At 39.6% G+C, this 22,924-nt stretch overlaps 1 protein-coding gene across 1 annotated transcript in view; it reads right to left on the reverse strand.

Moving 5' to 3' along the window:
• The window catches only part of COL19A1 (collagen type XIX alpha 1 chain), a 417,733-nt gene that overhangs the window by 299,223 nt on the left and 95,586 nt on the right, over positions 1 to 22,924 (reverse strand). The window contains exon 9 of the mRNA XM_043439611.1: positions 1,022 to 1,066. Coding sequence (XP_043295546.1) covers positions 1,022 to 1,066 — 45 coding nt within the window. The remainder of the gene's footprint in view (positions 1 to 1,021; positions 1,067 to 22,924) is intronic.

A 22,924-nucleotide genomic window follows, 5' to 3' on the forward strand; every position in this document is an offset into this window, starting at 1 on the left:
CAGTTCCTAAAGTCTGTGAAACATCTCCGGAGCATAGAAATGACATGACTGGTGGGCACCTAATATTGCATCAATAATGCTCTCCCCTGTGGTGGGTTATCTGGGTGATATCATGACAGATGACCCCACCCAAAGTGGCCCCTCATCTCTTCAGAAAACTGGAATAAGCCAGTCCCCTTTTTCCAATAATGCTGGTCACATCCAATCATATTTCTCCCCAGGAGAAGAAATCAGCCTTTGGACAGTAAAGGATGAAATGAAGTTCACCTTGGTGAAGAGAAAGATTCTAGGCCCAAAGAATCTGGCCAATGCAAAAATCCTTATTATTTACAAATTTATCATTCTGAAACATTTTTTGAGGAGATCAGCTGCAACATCTTTGCAATATTTAATATTTTATGTCATTGTAACTATTACAACATTTAGCTCAATCTGGGAAATAACAAAAAAGTAACAAATAGTCAAAAGCAGTCAATCCTGTTCTAGTCTTCATTTAGCTTTCCCTTGGGGCTCAGCGGTAAAGAATCCACCTGCCAATCAATGCAGGATACATGAATTCGATCCCTGTGTCAGGAAGATCCCCTGGAGAAGGAAATGGCAACCCACTTCAGTATCCTTGCCTGGGAAATCCCATGAACAAAGGAGCTTGGCAGGCTACAGTCCATGGGGTCGCCAAAGAGTCAGACATGACTAAGTGACTAAATACCACCAAAATTTAGACTCTGGGTGAAAACATTCCCAGAGCAGCTGTCACACTCCCAGGCCTCAGAAAGCACCACTACCCATTCTCCAGAGAAGCGTGTGGACAAGCCCCTCTGGTAAAGCTCTCCCCTAGAGTAGCTCCTCTGAGAAGGGATCGGCACCATGGGTTGTCTTTGGGAAGAAAGATCAAGTGGTGGTCAAGTCAGGGGACTGATTCAGTCTCACCAGATTTCCTGTATCTTCACTATATTATGTGCAACTTCAACTTTTGAGACATTAAAGTTCTTAACCAACATGAAACATTAAAAAATCTGTTTACCTTTTGACCAGGTAAGCCTGGAGTGCCACGTAAACCATTTTCACCCTAAAAGAAACACACAGAATAAATTTCATTAGTCACAAAACACAAACAAATGAAGCAATTCTGCATTCCTAACCATCTGTTCTAGAGCCGTGAGGAAAGGCAGCCTAATGCTGAATGTTCGGTGAGCACAGGGGCTTTGCATCCACCCCTCAGCTGCCAACTCCAGGACTAGCGCTTTCATTTAAAAAATAAGAACACGGAGGCTCTGACAGGTTTCACCTAACTAGGAGCATCACCTAAGATTTGAACGTAGGTCTCTCTGATTCAACAGCCCATGGATTCCCATACACTACTTAGTGTCCTTCATTTTATTTTCTCTTTCAAATCTCTGGGCATAATGTTCTAGTCTGACACAGGTTCTCTATGGGCCAAGTACTGTTCTGACAACAAACTGTTATGACCATCTTCTTAAAGATGATTATACAATCAGGAGATAGAACTGGAATTAAGAGTTCACATAATTCATTTCTGTGCATCTAACCGCCACTCTGCACTGTCTCATGAAAAAGATTTTGTTCTGGTGATCTCTTATCTAAAAACTTATGTGTGTGTATATATGTGTGTATTTGTGTGTGCACGTTTGTGTACATATATGTTTGTGCATATATATATAGCACCACCGACTCAATGGACACGAATTTGAGGAAACTCTGGGAGATAGCAGAGGTCAGAGGAGCCTGGTGTGCTACGGTCCATGGGGTCACAAAGAGTCGGATACAACTTAGTGACTTAATAACAACAGCAACAACTACACACACACACACACACACACACGCACACATATATATAAAGAGCATATACTTTCTTGCTCATTCCTGTCGATTGTCTTTAGATCAGTTTTAAAGACATGCCTGTTGCTGTTTTACTTGAAACAGTTACTTGGGAGAATTTTCAGTTCTTTTCAGTCCATCTGGTTCCTGTGCTGGGTATGAAGGTTTTCAGCAGAGGCCTATCAGTTTCCATTACTGGAATTCATGGGCCATCTCTTTGACAAGCCTGTTTTGCAAACAGCTCACAAGCTAGAATGAGATACCCCTGGGAGGATGTGCACATTCCCAGTGGAGCCTCAGGAGTTCAGCTGCTTCAAGGAAGTGACTTGGGCTCCCAAGTTTCCAGGTTTAGAAAGCTCAAAACAAACTAGCAATTCCATTGACCACTTTATTTCCAGCAAACATTTTTAAGACAATAGCTTTTTAAAGTACTAACTAGAAGGAAGTTAGATATCACTTAGAATTTTTAAAATAAAATTCAAATATAAGAAGAAAAAAATCATGTCTTCAAATTTTAAAATAGCAATAATATAATCTGTTTAAGCCTACAACGATCTTTATCATTTCATCAGTCAGTACATTTCTGGTTCCATCATTTTGAGCAGCAGCCTACTGCTCTCTGTGTGATCAGCCTCTAATTCATGTCCAGTACTTTGTGGTCCCATGGACTGTAGCCCACCAGGCTCCTCTGTCCACGGGATTTTCCAGGCAAGAATACAGAGTGGGTTGCCATTTTCTCCTGCAAGGGATCTCCCTGACTCAGGGACCAAACCCACACCTCCTGCACTGGCAGGCAGATCCTATCATCACTGAGCCACCTGGGATGCCCCATACTGCTGTATACATGCGCATAATTTTAAAGATGATAATTTTAAAGGCTTTTCTTCAGTTAAATTAAATTATCTGTGTTGCACAGTAAAACTGCTATTATCACAGAATATACTGGACATCAAAGGTAAAACTTCGTGGCTAAGTTTAAGATGTGTTGAAGCAGCAATAAAATACAATGTACTTACCTACATAACAAATATATTTCTATTATTTAAAAAGGTATATAGTTGTAGACCTCAGGCATCCCACAATTACATTAGAAACTTCCCATTTTGTTTAATAAAGTGATAGTCAAAGCACATTAAGATTTGACCCCAGGGTGCATGCTATGGAAACAGCCTCTGTTACTCATCACAGAAGTATGCCCATTTGTCCATGAGGAACAGAATTATTTTCGTTGGTTGGTTCAATATAATGTTTTATATCATATTACAAGTTATACATGATGACAAGATATGGTGTGTAATCCAGTAAAGTACACTGACACAGTGCAGATTGCCAAAAATGCTTTCTGGCAAAAAGAGAGTAGTGTCAGAAGCTCCCTGTTTTCTTTGCTCATGGCTCACTCTTATATGCCATGTGCTATGAGCTGGCACCTAAAGACCCACCTCTGGGGTGATGTCAGGTTAGGGTCATACCTGGGTGCATTGGCACCTGGGTACCAAAAGTCCTTAAAAAGGAAGAATACTTCTCTTTTTGATGGACGGCTGGTCTTATGACTGTTATAATGAAAATGTTTTCCTATGGCCAGTGTTAATTTGTCTCTGCTCTTTCCTGACTCAAAATTCAAAAATTTGTTTTGTATACATAATTCTAAACGCCATGATACCCCAATTGACACCACTGATCACTCTCCCAGGAAATGAATTGGCTTCATGTGACACAATAACATGGAAAGATTTTGAGATACCGGGAAACTTTTGATGCTTAAAGTGTACAACTCTGGTATTCAGAAACATATTCATTTTCTTCTCACAGATTTTCTCAAAGTTCCCAGAGAGGTCTGACATAGAAACGTATAATTATTTAAAATCATTTGGCATTTTTCCAGTCCCTGAGGGACAAGTTAGCATATTTGTTTTTGACTCTATCTCAAAATAATATTAAGTAGCATAACAACTGGCCTTCCCTGGTGGCCCAGATGGTAAAGAATCTGCCTGCAACACAGGAGACCCCATGTGATTCCTGGGTCGGGAAGATTTCTCTGGAAGAGGGACAGGCTGCCCACTCCACTGTTCTTGGGCTTCCCTAATGGCTCAGAAAGTAAAAGAATCCGCCTGTAATGTGGGAGACCTCCGTTTGATACCTGGGTTGGGAAGATCTCCTGGAGGATTTCATGGCACATGGTAACCCACTCCAGTATTCCTGCCTGGAGAATCCCCATGGACAGAGGTGCCTGGCGGGCTACAGTCCATGGGGTGGCAAAGAGTCAGCCACGACTGAGCGACTAAGCACAGCATAGCATAACAGCTGAAGGAAAAATAGTAGTCTTAAAGAGCAAAATTTTGTTTAAGAGATTAACAGACTATGTTTCTCCTGTCAAGACTTTATCTAAAACCTAATTTGTGTCAACAGAATGAGCCTTCCTAACTCTGAATCAGTTTCAAAACTCTTGTGCCCAAGCAGCGTGGGATCGAATTGAATTCTATTCAATGAATGCCTGCCTGAAATTACTGGAGGAGCTGACATTAGCTGTTTTCTTCTAAATTCTTGCTGTCCCTTGGTGCTCGCAGTCTCAGCACAGGAAGAAATAAGAAGCTTCTTTGGCTTCCCATCAGTATTTTAGCCCATTATTGAAAGAAAACTACAATCAATGCTTCTTGTCTCTACTGTAATGTTCAAAGCTTGTTTCTGTGGCATGTACTATCTACTGCAGGTTTTTCCATCAAAGGGCGTGTGCTCCTTTTTTATTATGAATTCAAGCTCCAAATGGGCCACAGATGAATATGAGTAATAGAAAGCAGGGGGGAAAAATATAACATTGTTGCTGAGAGCACTGTCACCCTGTTATTACTGCAATACATAGTGTGTCTTTAACTTCACAGTTCAGTTCAGTTCAGTTGCTCAGTCGTGTCGGACTCTTTGCGACCCCATGGACTGCAGCATACCAGGCCCCCCAGTCCATCACCAGCTCCCGGAGTTTACCCAAACTCATGTCCATTGAGTCAGTGATGCCATCCAACCACATCCTCTATCGACCCTTTCTCCTCCTGCCTTCAATCTTTCCCAGCAACAGGGTCTTTTCAAATGAGTCAGTTCTCCGCATCAGGTGGACAAAGTATTGAGTTTCAGCTTCAGCATCAGTCCTTCCAATGAATATTCCAGACTGATTTCATTTAGGATGGACAGGTTGGATCTTCCTGCTGTCCAAGGGACTCTCAAGAGTCTTCCCAGCACCACAGTTCAAAAGCATCAGTTCTTCAGTGTTCAGCTTTCTTTATAGTCCAACTCTTACATCCATACATGACTACTGGAAAAACCATAGCCTTGACTAGACAGACCTTTGTTGGCAAAGTAATGTCTTTGCTTTTTAATATGCTGTCTAGGTTGGTCATAACTTTTCTTCCAAGGAGCAAGCGTCTTTTAATCTCATGGCTGCAGTCACCATCTGCAGAGATTTTTGGAGCCCCCAAAAATTAAGTCTGTCACTGTTTCCCCATCTATTTGCCATGGAGTGATGGGACTGGATGCCATGATCTTAGTTTTCTGAATGTTGAGCTTTAAGCCAACATTTTCACTTTCATCTTTCACATTCATCAAGAGCCTCTTTAGTTCTTCTTCACTTTCTGCCATAAGGGTGGTGTCATCTGCATATCTGAGGTTATTGATATTTCTCCCAGCAATCTTGATTCCAGCTTGTGCTTCCTCCAGCCCAGTGTTTCTCATGATGTGCTCTGCATATAAGTTAAATAAGCACAGTGAAAATATACAGCCTTGATGTACTCCTTCCCCAATTTGGAACCAGTCTGTTGTTCCATGTCCAGTTCTAACTGTTGTTTCTTGACCTGAATGCAGATTTCTCAGGAAGCAGGTAAGGTGGTCTAGTATTCCATCTCTTGAAGAATTTTCCACAGTTTGTTGTGGTCCACACAGTCAAAGGCTTTGGCATAGTCAATAAAGCAGATGTTTTTTCTGGAACTCTCTTGCTTTTTCGATGATCCAACGGATATTGGCAATTTGATCTCTGGTTCTTCTGCCTTTTCTAAATCCAGCTTGAACATCTGGAAGTTCATGGTTCACGTACTGTTGAAGCCTGGTTTGGAGGATTTTGAGCATTACTTTGCTAGCGTGTGAGATGAGTGCAACTGTGCAGTAGTTTGAGCATTCTTTGGCATTGCCTTTCTTTGGGATTGGAGTGCAAACTGACCTTTCCAGTCCTGTGGCCACTGCTGAGTTTTCCAAATTTGCTGGCATAATAAGTGCAGCACTTTTACAGCATCATCTTTTAAGATTTGAAATAGCTCAACTGGAATTCCATCACCTCCACTAGCTTTGTTTGTAATGATGCTTCTTAAGGCCCACTTCACTTCGCAGAGCAATCTAAAAAACCCTTTCCAGAATTCAAAGTGACCTCATCAGGAAAAAAATAAAAAAACCAAAGTGTGGTTTAGGCATAGCTGGTGGCTTTCTGAAAACCTGATCAAAGGATTTCATTTCACAGCCTTTTTATCACTGCCCGTTTCCTGGAAGTAAGCGCAGCTAGACATACAAGATAAACCCTCAGTTTCCCTGATTTCTTTGACACTGGAATCAATGTCCTTTCTTATGGAGGAAACCCACATTGTCTGAACGACAATAAAGAATCACACTTCCCAGGACTTAGTTTGCAAACCTAGGACCAACCAGACCAAGCAAAGATCAAGCAAATGAAGCAGGTAAATAAGAATTTACTAATAACTAGACCTAAGTCCAGAAAATACAGACTTATATGCTAGCGTGTGGTGATGTTTTTCCTTAAAAATTAAGCATTCAATCTCCGATTAAAGAGTCTGAGATCCTATTATAACACTGTTTCCATATTTTACACTGTCATTTGACAGATCATTTTACTTAGAGCAAGTCTTCCAGGAACACACTCTTTTTTGAACTTCATGTACACTTGGAAGTGTATCAATATTTTCCTACTAATTAATTCATATTTATTAATAGAAAATTTACTTAAATTGAGTGTTGAGTGAACTAGCTGGAACAAACATCTGAAGTGAAATGCCAGAATCCTAGCATGAAAACCAATAAAGGAGGAAGCGAAAAGTAAATCTGATTTTGATTTTGTGTATCGCTAACTTGACCTCTGAATTTCCGACAACAGTCCTGCTGTATTTAGACCATAATCTTTTGTGATTGAATTTTTATATGGTTCTTACATTCCTGCCACTCAACTAAATATTTTAGGAAATAAAACATACACCTCCTATGTTTTTTCAGATATTTCATCCAATCAGAGTCCTTTTATTTCAGGGAGGAGTATTTTTTCCTCCTATGTGTGAAGACTTCATTTCAAAAGCTAAATTGTTAAATTAAAAAAGCTATATACTGCATAGGATTGAAAACTTCAAACTTTTTTAATTCTTGTATTTGCTGGATCCTTTTGCAACTAACACATGGGGACATATTCACATGAATGTTCAGGATAAGGCAAATTTAAAACATTCTTAATAAAAAAATGAATGAGACCCTATTATTACTTATGTTTGTGAATCTTTCAAAGAAGACAAAGCCAGCCCACCAAAGGTAACACATGATCAATACATGTCCTAATCACAGTGATATAAACGTGGGGAGTTAGTAACAGATGAACTCAACATCTAATGTAAGTAGAAACTTTTAACCTGAGTCTATGTGTGTGCACAGTATATGCAGAGGAACACACCAGAAAACAAGCAGGGGGAGTATTCTTAAACACAGGGTCAGGGGTAAATTTACACATTTGTATCCACCAGCTTCACCAAAGAATATTAAGGTACTGACCCTACTGAAAGCTCTTTAAAGTCAGGCATGTTCACGGTTTAATTTGTATTGTGGAGTACAAAACAACACAATTTGATGTGTGGATACTGAAACAATGTCTTCTGAACCCAAAATTCCTGCCCACTGGTCTTATATCACACAGGACAAATATCATATGGGTCTTATACATGACATCCCTTTCTGTCACCATCAAGCTTATTCAGCAAACCAATCATTTTTCAAATGATTGTTTGGAGTCCTTTATTTTTTTTTTATTATTATTATTTTTTATTTTTTATTAGTTGGAGGCTAATTACTTCACAACATTTCAGTGGGTTTTGTCATACATTGATATGAATCAGCCATAGAGTTACACGCATTCCCCATCCCGATCCCCCCTCCCACCTCCCTCTCCACCCGATTCCTCTGGGTCTTCCCAGTGCACCAGGCCCGAGCACTTGTTTCATGCATCCCACCTGGGCTGGTGATCTGTTTCACCATAGATAATACACATGCTGTTCTTTCGAAACATCCCACCCTCACCTTCTCCAACAGAGTTCAAAAGTCTGTTCTGTACTTCTGTGTCTCTTTTTCTGTTTTGCATATAGGGTTATCGTTACCATCTTTCTAAATTCCATATATATGTGTTAGTATGCTGTAATGTTCTTTATCTTTCTGGCTTACTTCACTCTGTATAAGGGGCTCCAGTTTCATCCATCTCATTAGAACTGATTCAAATGAATTCTTTTTAACGGCTGAGTAATATTCCATGGTGTATATGTACCAGAGCTTCCTTATCCATTCATCTGCTGATGGGCATCTAGGTTGCTTCCATGTCCTGGCTATTATAAACAGTGCTGCGATGAACATTGGGGTGCACGTGTCTCTTTCAGATCTGGTTTCCTCAGTGTGTATGCCCAGAAGTGGGATTGCTGGGTCATATGGCAGTTCTATTTCCAATTTTTTAAGAAAAACCACAATGAGGTACCATTACATGCCAGTCAGGATGGCTGCTATCCAAAAGTCTACAAGCAATAAATGCTGGAGAGGGTGTGGAGAAAAGGGAACCCTCTTACACTGTTGGTGGGAATGCAAACTAGTACAGCCGCTATGGAGAACAGTGTGGAGATTGTTTGGAGTCCTTTAACATCATAGTAACTGTCCCCTGGGCACACACTCTCCTGTAAAATGTGACACGGAGAACCCAGCACATTCTTTACTCTACACATGATCTCAGTGCGCAGAGTGGAGATTAGGACTGACACACAGAACCACACGCAATCTTGTTCTGGATATTACACTATACTTGCATTACTATGACTTGCTTTTTCAAGGCTAAATTGCTTGTATATACACTAAATTTGTAGTCAAACTGCTAAGTTCTCCTTTCAAAGAGGATATTTTTACAATCCTTTTTCAAATTACTGGAGTGCAAATTACACTGAAAAAAATAAAAAAAGAAAGAAAGTGAAAGTCGCTCAGTCAATTCAACTGTTTGTGACCTCATGGACTGTAGCCCACCAGGCTTCTCTGTCTGTGGCACTCTCCTGGCAAGAATACTGGAGTGGGTAGCCAGCCATTCCCTTCTCCAGGGGATCTTCCTGACCAAAAGATCCCAAGTCTCCTGTATTGCAGCTGGACTCTGTACCATCTAAGCCACATTATTCAAATAAAAAACAAAAAAAAATTGAAATAGTTTGGGGAAGTAAACATCTCTTTCCATTTATAGCCAAGTTAGGGAGTTGAGTTTTGGCCAGGGTTGCTGACCTCATTGCAAAATCTGGGCTCCAGATTTGTCATCAGAATGGCTTTCTTAAAGTGGATCTGTTAAGAATGAGTGTGTGGATATTTCACTTTCTTGTGAGAGCAGCTGGAAGGCAGTCTTGAAGTGATCTTGAAGCATCACGAAAGTACCAGGGAAACAAGACAACTGAAGTGAATCATACACTGACATGTCTGGAGAGGAGCAGCGGACATTTGAATCAAGCATTCTAACATGTGGGAGACAATGGAAGATATAACGAGGGGCACGGTGTCATCAGTAAGCTCCTGTTGGGCATCCACTGAAATATCTGGAGAGGAGCAGCGGACATCTGAATCAAGCATTCTCACATGTGGGAGACAATGGAAGATATAACAAGGGGCACGGTGTCATCAGTAAGCTCCTGTTGGGCATCCACTGAAATATCTGGAGAGGAGCAGCGGACATCTGAATCAAGCATTCTAACACATGGGAGACAACAGAAGATATATCGAGGGGGACGGTGTCATCAGTAAGCTCCTGTTGGGGACAGTGAGACACCCGTGACTGCAAACTACTTCCGGTCCGTAGTACTCGTGTTGAGTAATTATAGTTCTACTCTGTGCCAGTTACTTCAACGCACTGAAGGCATCAGCTACTTATCTTTAGTCCTGAGGGAAACGGTTGTGAACGTCCGGAGGAAGAACACACCTTTGCAATTCCGTAAGAAAGTCAGATTTCCAAACCTAACACAGAGGACAAGACAGCAAGATCACCTGGAGATTTTCGCCTGAGAGAGAAGGGGCGGCCTGTTTGCTCCTGGGGAAATGGGAAGCCAGTTCTGGGGCTGCACACTCTCCCCTCTGTTTCTGCTTCCCCAAACCCCACTTCTACAGACAGTACCAGAGACTTTCACTGAAGCCTTTCAGCATTTGGGGGCCTTTCCAATCCTCCCTCAGAATGATTTTCTAACCATCACTCTGTGTTTCTCTTCTCTATTGTCCTGGAGCTAAGTCCCCCTGAGTTCTGAACAGCTCCACAAGCTGTGCCAAGTGCTGGCATGTGATGGGGTGACAGGCACAAGGGGCACCCCTAGCCCTTGTTCTCCAGGAGCTCACACTGGGGACCGGGACACAGACTATGTGGGTAACGTAAATAAAGTGCTATGTGAGCAGGAGTCCAGGGCTGCTAATTCTGCCTTGTGGCCAAGAAGGCTTCGTGGAAAATATGCAATTTTTCTTGTGTTTTCAATAGTATGCTGAATCCCATCACTGTGATGCAGTGATGGTGGGAGGAAAGAAACATACTGTCTGTGGTTATGCTCTAGAACCTTCTTTTACCCAGCAGGCTCAGGAAGGACCTTCCATGGGCTATGATGTCCCTGACCAAGCTGCTAAAATCTTGTTTAGACCCATCCACATTAAGAAAATCCTAATATCTGAGCTTGTAGACATCTATAGAAAATACCAAGTGTGTCTCTAAATCCACTACTGCATATCTCAGCAATCTACACCAGGAATAAAATAATGAGGACAAAACTGCAATTAGACAAGACACATGCATCCCTATGTTCAAGCAGCACTGTCCACAATACAAGACATGGAAGCAACCTAAACGTCCATTGACAGATGGACAGATAAAGAGGATGTGGTGCCCATATCGAATGGGGTATGTCGGTGTTTGTTGTTGTTTAGTCTCTAAGTCTTATCTGACTCTTTTGCAACCCCTTGGACTGTAGCCCGCCAGGCTCCTCTGTCCATGAGATTTCCCAGGCAAGAATACTGGAGTAGGTTGCCATTTCCCTCTCCAGGGGGATCTGTCTGACCCAGGGATCGAACCCACACCTCTTGCACTCTCAAAGAATTGGTAGACAGATTCTTTACCACTGAGCCACCAGAGAAGCCTCAGTTATAAAATAAATTGAAATATAAAATAACGTCATTTGCAACAACATAGATGAATCTAGAGATTACCATACTGAGTGAAGTAAGTCAGACAGAGAAAGACAAGTATCATATGATGTCACTTCTATGTGGAATCTTAAAGAATGACACACGTGAATATATATACAAAACAGAAACAGACTCACAGACACAGAGAACAGACTTGTGGTTGCCGGAGGGCAGGGGGGTGGGGTGGAGTGGGAGTCTGGGACGAGCAGATGCAAACTATTACATATAGGATGGACACACAACAAAGTCCAACTGCACAGCACAGGGAACTATAGTCAGTATCCTGTGATAAGCCATAATGGGAAAGAATATGAAAGAGAATGTGTGTGTGTGTGTGTGTGTGTGTGCGTGTGTGTGTATGTATATTATATGTATAACTGAATCAATATGCCACACTGCAGCAATTAGCCCAACATTGCAAATCAACTATACTTCAAAAAAATAAATTCTAAAAAAGAATAAAACAATTAGCCACTAACCTACACAGAGAAACAGAGACTGTGTGATCATTTTTCTGGCAATGTTTTAATATTTGTGTGCTAGATTCTCACAGTGCATTAAACCAAACAGGAACATTAGCAGACTAGCGTCTTAAAATCTGGCTAACTGTTTAGCAAATAAAAGTCGAGTGCCTGGGTGCCAGAGAGACTGCATGTGTCGAGCCTGTCATCCATCTGTTGTGTTCTCTGCCAACTGCTCCACTTGGGGTGAGAGTGGAAGGCATTAGGAGGGAATAAGAAACCATTAAGAAATAAAATCAACTGCAGAGTGAGCAAGTTTTTTTTCTTTTTCCTGTTCTTCTGTTACCTCTGTTCTTCTCAGGTTTCTGTTTATTTTGGTGCTAGCTGTATCAATATACTGCCCACAGATAAGACAATTAAATGAGACTCACTCTAGGTAAAGGCAGTCACTTTTCACTGATAATTCAAGTGTCATTCTTGTAACTTTAGTAAGTGAAGCCAACAAGTAGTCTGACAAAACTGTTTTCTTTGTGGTCATTTTTTTCCATAAATAGACATTGGTTATGATAAGAAGTTCAATCCTATGTCCAGATTTAACTATACCTTCATTTACTGCAGAATTCTCTGAAATACAAGAGTATACATGTGATTCTCTGTTAAGAGGTATTTTCTGTAACATAGAGCCCGCACCAATTTTATAAATCTTGACAATTCACAGAACGAAAATATCCCATTTTTAGAATAAAGCTGTGTTGCACTTTTTTTCTCCTTATTTAGTTTGCAATTCAGACAATAAATTGTCACATATAAATAGATATTTTAACTTTTTTAACTTGGGAAGAACTCTGAAATTAGTCTTAATTCTTAATTTCACTGGCAAGCTGGGTGAAATCAGATAATACAGGGAGAAAGCCAAATGACAAAAATTCTGTAGTTTTCTCAAAACATTCCTATAAGTTTCAGAGTTTCTCAGACACATTAATGCTACATCTGGACCAGGGCTGCTGCAGAGTTCATTATAATTCACAACAGCTACCACCCTTGTCTGTGCTTTCATAAATTGTAACAGCATCTGCCTTTATTTCCTGAAGCTGCAGTCTTCTCATAAAATGTCTTTTTAAGGGAAAATCGAGATGCAAAGATCAGAGTCATTTCATTTTCCAATAGAAAAGAAATACAAAGACAGTTAGGGAACAATGGATTTGCCTGGTTTAGTCTCATCCTGCTACAAATTCTGGGGGCTTCAGAGCTTATGGTGAAAAGACCCGTCACACAAAACAGATCACAATGAGGATAGTTAGTCTGGCTATTTTTGAGAACTGCAACTTGGCACCTCTCACCGCGCTATCAGATACACTACTCTGGCGCCTTACTGCATGTGACTTTTTACCTCTGGAAGTTTGATTTTTTATTTAATAAAGTCATGGCAGTAAGTGAAACATTTGTATTTTTGATCAAATGAATATATAAATCTTTTTGGTCAAATGAATAAAAATTATACATATTTAGATATCAAAAGCATATTTGGTGGAGAGCATAAAGAGAATTTTTGGTTAGATGTTGAGATTAGGTTAATCTGGAGGGTGTTCCCATGACTGGCCTGCCTGGAGGTGGGTGTGCAGGGCAGACAAGATCTCCAGAGAGTCAGGTGTGGCAAGCTTGAAAGAATATTTCAAATATAATTTTGAATTTGGAAAACAAACAAAATAAAACTGTATTGTTTTCATACTACTTATTTCAGAAGGTAAAGCTATAAAAAAAATCCTTTCATTTGGTGAAAAACATGATAATGATTTTCAAGAGGTGGACATAATTTTCTGAGGTTGGGAGGGTTATCTCTAAGGACAGCAAATTATTGACATTTCTCAAAAGAAGTCATACAAATGGCCAACATGTACATGAAAAGGTGTTCAGGATCATTAACTTAAAGAAATGCAAATCAAAACCACAAAAAATTTCATTTAACATGTTAGAATGACTTTTATAAAAAAAAAAAGACAAAAGATAAGAAGTGTTGCCAAAGGTGGAGAGAAAAAGGAACACTTATGTACTATTAGTTCAAATGTATTTTAAATAAGCAAACTAAATATCATTTTTCCCTAATAAATCAAAATATTGAGCCTAAAAAAAAGGGTCTATAGACTTCACATTTAATTTCCAAATACCTGGGGTTTCTAAAGTATACTTGATATTAATTTCTCCTTTTGATGTTAATTTTTCATTTAAATGTTTTTCTCTGCAATCACCCCCTGTGTTTTGTCAGTCTCTTAACTTTACTGAGGCTTTCAACGGCTAAGTCAAAGATCTCTCTTGGTAAATGTGACATTGTACTTTAAATTATGTGGGCTATTTTCAAATATCTTTTGATACTGAATTTCTGTAATAACATAATTCCACAGTAATAAGAGAACAGACTCTATGTGATTTCAATATCTTTAGACCATGAAGTGTTTGCACCTTGTTTGGTCCCCCTGAATATATTCCAGTGTCTCTTAGTCTATGGGAACTTAGAATTTGTATCTTACTGTTGTGTGAAAACTGTATAAATCTTAATTATGCTGAATTGGTTCATAGTGCATTTCAGGTCTACTATATTCTCCTACTTTTCTGTCCATTTTATAAATTTTTGAGAGTTTGATATTGAAACTCCAATTAAAATCTTAATTTATCTACATAAAAAGTAATTGCAATATACTGTTGAACTATATGTAACTTTGTTCTGTATTTTCCAAGTCTCCTGTAAATGTGCTATCACACTTTCATAATTTAAAAAGAAAAAGAAACAATAAAAAAAAGGAACCCATAGACTTCAAGACAAGGGACACTGCTCTCCCTGGAAGAGGAAGGAGGAAAGCCCCTTGTGCAGTTCCCTGTCTAGGCTGCAGGCAAACACATTTAAGATCTAATTTGGAACTGTCTGCAAAAAAAATGTGAGCAATTCAGGGGCACTTCAGAGAAGAAAACATAGTAAAAGATTCATGTGGGCATAGATTCAGATTCTGATTCCACTATTTATTCAGTTCAGTTCAGTCACTCAGTTGTGTCTGACTCTTTGCAACCCCATGGACTGCAGCATGCTAGGCCTTCCCTGTCCATCACCAACTCCCAGAGTTAGTAGTGAAAATTTGGGGAAGTTTCTCTATCTATGAAACAATGATAATAAATTATACCTCATAGAGATATAGTGGGGAATTAATGAAATAATGTAAAGAAGTCTCTTGACACATAATAAGCATTTAACACATAACAATCATTTAGTTAATGGCTGCTATTACTATTATTGTAAAAGTTTGTACTCATGAAATTTTCAGTTAGGTTGAAAATTCATTACAGCCCTAATATCCAGTTTGTTTTAAGAAGTCAAAGTTATCTAAGATATGCAACTTTTATTTTAAATTTTCCACTCAATATATTTTGAATAAATAATATATATTTGCTCAAATGCATTCTAGTTTATTTAGTCTTTTAGTAAGCTAGAGTTTAGGATACTAAAATAATCAAATTGCTTTCTTTTAAAATTATTTCTATTGTTTACCAAATATTTATATATCAGTTCTGAGCTGGGACTCTCATGAATTATTTCAGCTCATCTTTAAGACAAAATTGGAAACGGATACAATATAATTTTTACTTCATAAAAAGAGAACTTAGAAACAATAAGAGATGTACCCTAAATTACACAGAGCAAGGCTTTGAGCTGGGATTCAAACCCAAGATGTTTCTAACTCTGGGTACTTAATAACTGGATAGTAGAACAATGATGGCTATCACTTACTGCACACTTGCCCCATGAAAAGTAAAATTAACATTCTAAACGTTTTCCCTCAAAAATAAGTATTTTAGGACAAATTTCAAATAATTCATAAGATTAAAAAATTGGTTTTAGCATAAATTAGGCTCTATATTTATTCAATTTTTTACTGTCACATTATTGGGATGAAGATTACTGGATGAAGATTATAATTATTCATATTTTTAAAAATTATTGTTAAAAAACATATCTGATACATGACATGTATAAATGAAACAGGGAGTGAAGCAGTTTTTTATCTGCAATATTCAAGTACCGAAGGCAAGCATGCTCTGAGTGTGGAGTCTGGAGGTAACACAGAGGGCAGGATTTGCTCCCGGTGTCCAGATCTCATTCTCCCACTGCGCGTCATGAGGATCTGAGTGTATGTTTGTGTGCATGCTGTATTATGTATGTATGCACCTGTGTGATCTTATTAAACTCCCTCTTTCTGGAAACTGGACCATCCAAAGGACTCGTTTTGACTGACCATGGTTTCTGTCCAAGTAGGCTTACCAGAAGTTGTTAGTGACTAACATCTAAGAACATTTGCTACATAGAGTAGATTTTCTTATATGAATGCAGAACAGGAAACTTACCAAATCTCTTAGGCAAAATCCTAGCTAAGCTGAATAACTGTAAAGGGAACAGTTATTTTCCTGCCATGTGTTGGCAGTAAGGTCACATATATTATCAGGTTATAAAATCTATGCAAATCTGTGCAAGGTGATATATATTATAATTACAAAAGAGCATAATTAAATATTATAGTTCTTACCTTTAAAGTCTCCATGATTCTATAATCTATAAACTGATTTCATAATATAGTGTTCACTATACTATTTTTCTCCTGGATCCCAGAAGAAAAATGCCACCTCAAGAAATTAATACTTTGTTCAGGGCCTTGATTTAAAAATATTTACTGCTATCAAAGTAAAGGTTTATTTTAGGATAATGGGATTTACATACAAATCATTGAATTTAATGCATTGTATCATATTGTATGTAAGTGTAAAGTGCAGTTATTATACAAATTCTACTCTATGCTGCTCAGGATAGGCTTCCCTTCATTAATATGACTAAGTTTTCTAGTTTAGATATTAAACCTTAAAAAAAACTTCACTTTGAGAATACTATACCTGAGATATATGTTCTATGGCACTTTGCATATGTTCTTATTCTGAGTGAACCAATTCATCTTTTTTTATTTTGTCTTTTAACAGAACTCTTAAGCACTTCTAAGACAAGAACCCCAGAGAATCACAAACACAGAGAAGCAGAGTCCAAGACGAGCTTGGAGATGCTGTGTGGTTACTCCGGGTGATGCATTAAGACTGTGTGGGAGCACATCCTTGAGGATACATGATACTTTAGGAAAGATTTTTCTTTGGAAACATAGAATCAAGTTATTTTCATTATAAAACAATGGAAATATTTTACCCCAGACATAAGTACCCATCTTTACCATTAATTCAAAATTTCTGAAAGTTTAAAATAAAATTTATATATCTTCACTAGAGTCAAATATTTAAAACTTAGGAATCATGCCATCAGATAACATAGCAGCTTTATTGCTCTCTTCATTTTTCATATATTTATTAGAGATATTTTAAATAAATGGTAACTTGTGGATTACAGAAGTGAGAAAAACACTCTTGAGGTGACATTTCTTCACTGATGAGTGTTATAGCCCTTTACCAGCTAAATGAATGACAAGTTAGAAGCAGACCTAGCCCCATCAGCGGCTGTGTGACCTTGAAGAAAGGATATGGTCAACGACTTGCTGATTCTCCAGACACTGAGAAGGTCCCAGGAGATGCTGGAAACCAGGACCCAAGAGCTGAGTGCAGCCCGATACCGTGTTTAGCACCACAGGAGGCTTCACAGGTTCTCTGCTTGCCTGTGAGGCTCTTTGAGAGCAACACAAGTAAGTCTGAGCCAAGCAAACTGCTGAGGAAACATGAAAACGGGTTTGCCAGGACAACTGCACCGCGGCTACGACTTCTCTACCACGCTAGCATCTAAGTTCCCTGGAGGTGGTGTCTTCACTCAGATCTTGTGAGAGTCACTCCTGTCATCTTTCTGACCAAGTGGGCCCCTGGGGCTGAATATTCCTGTTCCCAGAAATACCAGGTCCAAATGAATCATCTCCAGCTGGAATGTTCTCTTGTATTTATTGAACTCTTACTATAGGTAGAGTGTAGGATGAATCATCACATGAAATGTTCTCTACAAATTTGGGCTTCTAAAAAAAGCAGCAGCATATTGAATTCTGAGTCGTGTTTGTCTATGTAACACCACATTTTGCTCCAGTTCCTTTGCTCAGCCTAAAATGCCCTCTCTTTTCTAAGAAACCCTCTATTTTTCTGGAGAGTTTCTTGACTTGCATTCTTAACTTCCTTGCCTGCTGCTTTCTTACTCTCATGGCCCTTGATGAAGATGGATTTGATCAACTTCTGCCAGGGTTGAGCCTCTGAAGCTCTTGTACTGAGCCCCGTCTGCTGAGAGCGCCTTTTCAGGAGTTGAGAGCCTCCTTCACAGACAACCTTATACCTAGTTTGGTAAGTTTTGGAGCTTCTGCAAATAGGATCCAAGAAATGTCATCTTGGTGCACAGAATTCAATTAACAGGATTCAATACCAATCTTAGTAAATTATGTTTCAGAGTATAACAAGCGAATTTTATCTGTTTTCCCATCATTCACCATGTAAATGCATATAAATCTTACTTTACACCCCACAATAAAGAAGTCTAATAGTTTATTTTATAGTCCAAGTTCTCCAGTGATTCTGTACTTGGTTTTAAAAAAAAAAAGAGTTCCTATATTCAAGTAATTTTTAAAACCCCATTGATCTGAAATCTTAACAATCTGATTGTTACTTTAGGAAGAGACTGGTGAAATGAATGTACAGAGCAAATGTGGATGGAGTGATCTCTTTTAAGAGTTAGGAGATTCAGTAGTGTTCTCTGGAGGACACTGCATTTTGAAGGAATTAGACCTTTAAACAGGTGTCTGAAGAAACTTTTACTTATTGAAGAGTTTTTGTTTAATGACAGAAGCCCAAATAAGCCCAAATACCTTGCAGCAGGGTATCACTGTTTGACAAAGTTTGCTATGTTTTACAGAGTTTGACATTTGCAAGAGTAGAGAATTTGCATATTGGACTGAATAATTCCTAAGAAAAAGTAGCAACAATGAAGCATTCAGACATCAGAAACATGCTTAAGCAGGACTCAGAAAGTACCTTCTGAACCTCCTAGCACTTCAGCTTCACTCTAGTGACAATGTTAGGTTAATAACCACAGGGTCACGACCATCTAGATAATGAGGCAGTAATTAGTGCAGCTAGAAGAGCTATGGAAATTTATGTTAAACTTATTTTACTGAAGAAGAGAATTTTCTTAGCATCAAACATGTGAACTCTAATAATTTAACAATTTAATTTGAAAAACAAGACAGGGTAATTGCAATTTAATTTACAAATATAGCATTTTTTTCAAGTTTGCTGAATAAGTATGCTAACTTCTTTTTTTTTCCGTTTATTTTTATTAGTTGGAGGCTAATTACTTTACAATATTGTAGTGGTTTTGTCATACATTGACATGAATCAGCCATGGATTTACATGTGTTCCCCATCCCATTAGCCCTACCACCTACCTCTCCATCCCATCCCTTTGGGTCTTCCCAGTGAACCAGGCCCAAGCACTTATCTCGTGCATCCAACCTGGGCTGATGATCTGTTTCACCCTAGATAATATACATGTTTCGATGCTGTTCTCTCGAAACATCCCACCCTAGAATCATCTTTACAATATTAGGGAAGAATGTAAAAACCATTTTACTCATGGATTGAAATAGATTTCTTGTATTGTTATTTATCATATCTCATGTGGTACTATATTTTCAAATGTTTAATTTATGCCTGCAGTAAAATGCATGTTAAAAGATACTATATCATATGGTTGCTTACTTGAGGATTCTAAAAAAATTAATATAAATTAACTTATTTCCAAAACAGAAATAGAGTCACAGATAACAGAAAACAGACTTATGGTTTCCAAAGAGGAAAGGAGGGGAGGGATAAATAAGAAGTTGGAGATTAACATACACATACTACTACACACAAAAAAGATAAACAACAAGGGCCCACATATAGGACAGGGAACTATATTCAATATCTTGTAATAACCTGTAGGAGAAAAGAAGCTGAAAAAGTGTAGATTTATTTTATTTATGTCTATATAAATAGATATATCTATATAGGAACAGATATATATCAGTGTGTGTTACAGAATCATTTTGCTACACATCTGAAACTAACATAATCTTGTAAATCAAAGAAAAAGAAAGCAAGTGAAGTCCCTTAGTTGTGTCTGACTCTTTGTGACCCCATGTGCTGCAGCATGCCAGGCTTACCGGTCCATCACCAAACCCTGGAGCCTACTCAGACACATGTCCATTGAGTCGGTGATGCCATCCAACCATCTCATCCTGTGTCGCCTCCTTCTCCTTCTTCAATCTTTCCCAGCATCAGGGTCTTTTCCAATAAGTCAGTTCTTCGCATCAGGTGGCCAAAGTATTGGAGTTTCAGCTTCAGTATCAGTCCTTCCGATTAATATTCAGGATTGATTTCCTTTAAGATTGACTGGCTGGATATCCTTGCTGTCCAGGGGACTCTCAACAGTCTTCTCCAACACCACTGTTCAAAAGCACCAATTCTTCGGTGCTCAGCTTTCTTTATGGTCCAACTCTCATATCCATACATGACTACTGGAAAAACCATAGCTTTGACTAGATGGACCTTTGTTGGCAAAGTAATGTCTCTGCTTTTTAACATGTTATCTAGGTTGGTCATAGCTTTTCTTCCAAGGAGCAAGTGTCTTTTAACTTCATGGCTTCAATCACCATCTGCAGTGATTTTGGAGCCCAGGAAAATAAAGTCTCTCACTGTTTCCATGGTTACTCCATCTATTTGCCATGAAGTGATGGGACCAGATGCCATGATCTTAGTTTGCTGAATGTTGAGTTTTAAGCCAACTTTTTGACTCTTCTCTTTCACTTTCATCAAGAGGCTCTTTAGTTCTTTGCTTTCTGCCATAAGGGTGGTGTCATCTGCATATCTGAGGTTATTTATATTTCTCCCAGCAATCTTGATTCCAGCTTGTGCTTCATCCAGCCCGGCATTTTGCATGATGTACTCTGCATGTAAATTAAGTAAACAGGGTGGCAATATACAGCCTTGACATACTCCTTTCCCAATTTGTAACCAGTCTGTTGTTCCATGTCCAGTTCTAACTGTTACTTCTTGACCTGCATACATATTTGTAAGGAGGCAGGTCAGATGGTCTGGTATTCCCATCTCTTTAAGAATTTTCCACAGTTTGTTGTTATCCACACAGTCAAAGGCTTTAGCATAGTCAATAAAGCAGAAGTAGATGTTTTTTCTGGAACTCTCTTGCTTTTTCAATGATCCAACAGATGTTGGCAATTTGATCTCTGGTTCCTATGCCTTTTCTAAATCCAGCTTGAACATCTGGAAATTCACAGTGCATGTACTGTTGAAGCCTGGCTTGGAGAATATGGAGCATTACTCTGCTAGCATGTGAGATAAGTGCAATTGTGCGGTAGTTTGAATATTCTTTGGCATTGCCTTTCTTTGGGACTAGAATGAAAACTGACCTTTTCCAGTCCTGTGGCCACTTCTGGGTTTTCCAAATTTGCTGGCATATTGAGTGCAGCACTTTCACAGCATTATCTTTTAGGATTTGAAATAGCTCAAGTGGAATTCCATTACCTCTACTAGCTTTGCTTATAGTGATGCTTTATAAGGCCCACTTGACTTCGCATTCCAGAATGTCTGGCTCTAGGTGAGTGATCCCAACATCATGGTTATCTGGGTCATGAAGATCTTTTTTGTATAGTTCTTCTGTGTATTCATGCCACCTCTTAATATCTTCTGCTTCTTTTAGGTCCATATGATTTCTGCCCTTTATTGTGCCCATCTTTGCATGAAATGTTCTGTTGGTATCTCTAACATTTTTGAAGAGATCTCTAGTCTTTCCCACTCTACTGTTTTCCTGTATTTCTTTGCATTGATCACTGAAGAAGGCTTTCTTACCTCTCCTTGTTATTCTTTGGATCTCTGCATTCAAATAAGTATATCTTTCCTTTTCTCCTTTGCCTTTAGCTTCTCTTATTCTCTCAGCTATTTGGAGGCCCTCCTCAAGACAGCCATTTTGCCTTTTTGCATTTCTTTTTCTTGAGGATGGTCTAGATCACTACCTCTTGTTCAGTGTCACGAACCTCCATCCACAGTTCGTCAGGCACTCTGTCTATCAGATCTAGTCCCTTGGATCTATTTCTCACTTCCACTGTATAGTCATAAGGAATTTGATTTGGGTCATACCTGAATGGTCTACAGGTTTTCCCTACTTTCTTCCTCTCAGCTTCTCCCCCCTTCCCTCCCTCCTCCTCCTCCTCCTTCCCCGTGCACCCAGCGGGGTCAGAGGGACTGACAGGTGTTGTGAGGAGGCATAACCGGAGGCCACGGCTCGGAGCCGGCGATGCCAAACCAGGACCGGGCAACCTGGGAAGCACACTTGAGTTCACAGTTGGCCTGTGGGTTTTACATCTCATCAGAGAGCTCTCCCCATGCACACTGTGGAGCAGAAGGACATGTGCTTTTCTGCGAGAACTCCAAAATTACAAGTCGCTGCTGAACAACCATCGACAGGACAATGTTGGATCCCACCAAAAAAATTTACCCCAAAGACAAAGGAGAAGCCCCAGCAAGACTGTAGGAGGGGCAAAACTGCATTTAGAATCAAATCTCACACCCGCCAGAGACACTCGGAGGACTCAACAGAACCTTGTGCACACCAGGAGACGCCACAGACACTGAGCCAGACCTGCCTCTGAGTGTCTGAGTGTCTCCTGTGGAGGCACAGGTGGGTCAGCAGTGGCCTGCCGCAGGGGCAGGGGTCTGGGTGCCACAGAACTGGGCATGGCATGAGCCCTCTTGGAGGAGGTCGCTACTAACCCCACCAGAGAGCCGCCAGAACTTACACAGGACTGGGAAACAGAGACTTGGAGGCACAGACAGAACCTTGTGCCCCAGGATCGAAGATAAAGGAGCAGTGACCCCACCAGAGACTGACTCAGTCTTGCCCATGAGTGTCCAGGAGTCTTTGGCAGAGGCGTGGGTCAGCAGAGGCCCGCTGCAGGGTCGGGGGCACTTAATGCAGCAGTGCACACATGGGACCTTCTGAAGGAGGTCCCCACTATCTTCATCACCTCCACCACAGGTCAGACAACAGGGAGTGAACACAGCCCCAGCCACCAACAGAAAACTGGATTAAAGATTTA

Source organism: Cervus canadensis, chromosome 20 (assembly GCF_019320065.1).
Source record: "Cervus canadensis isolate Bull #8, Minnesota chromosome 20, ASM1932006v1, whole genome shotgun sequence".
Lineage (NCBI taxonomy): Eukaryota > Metazoa > Chordata > Mammalia > Artiodactyla > Cervidae > Cervus > Cervus canadensis.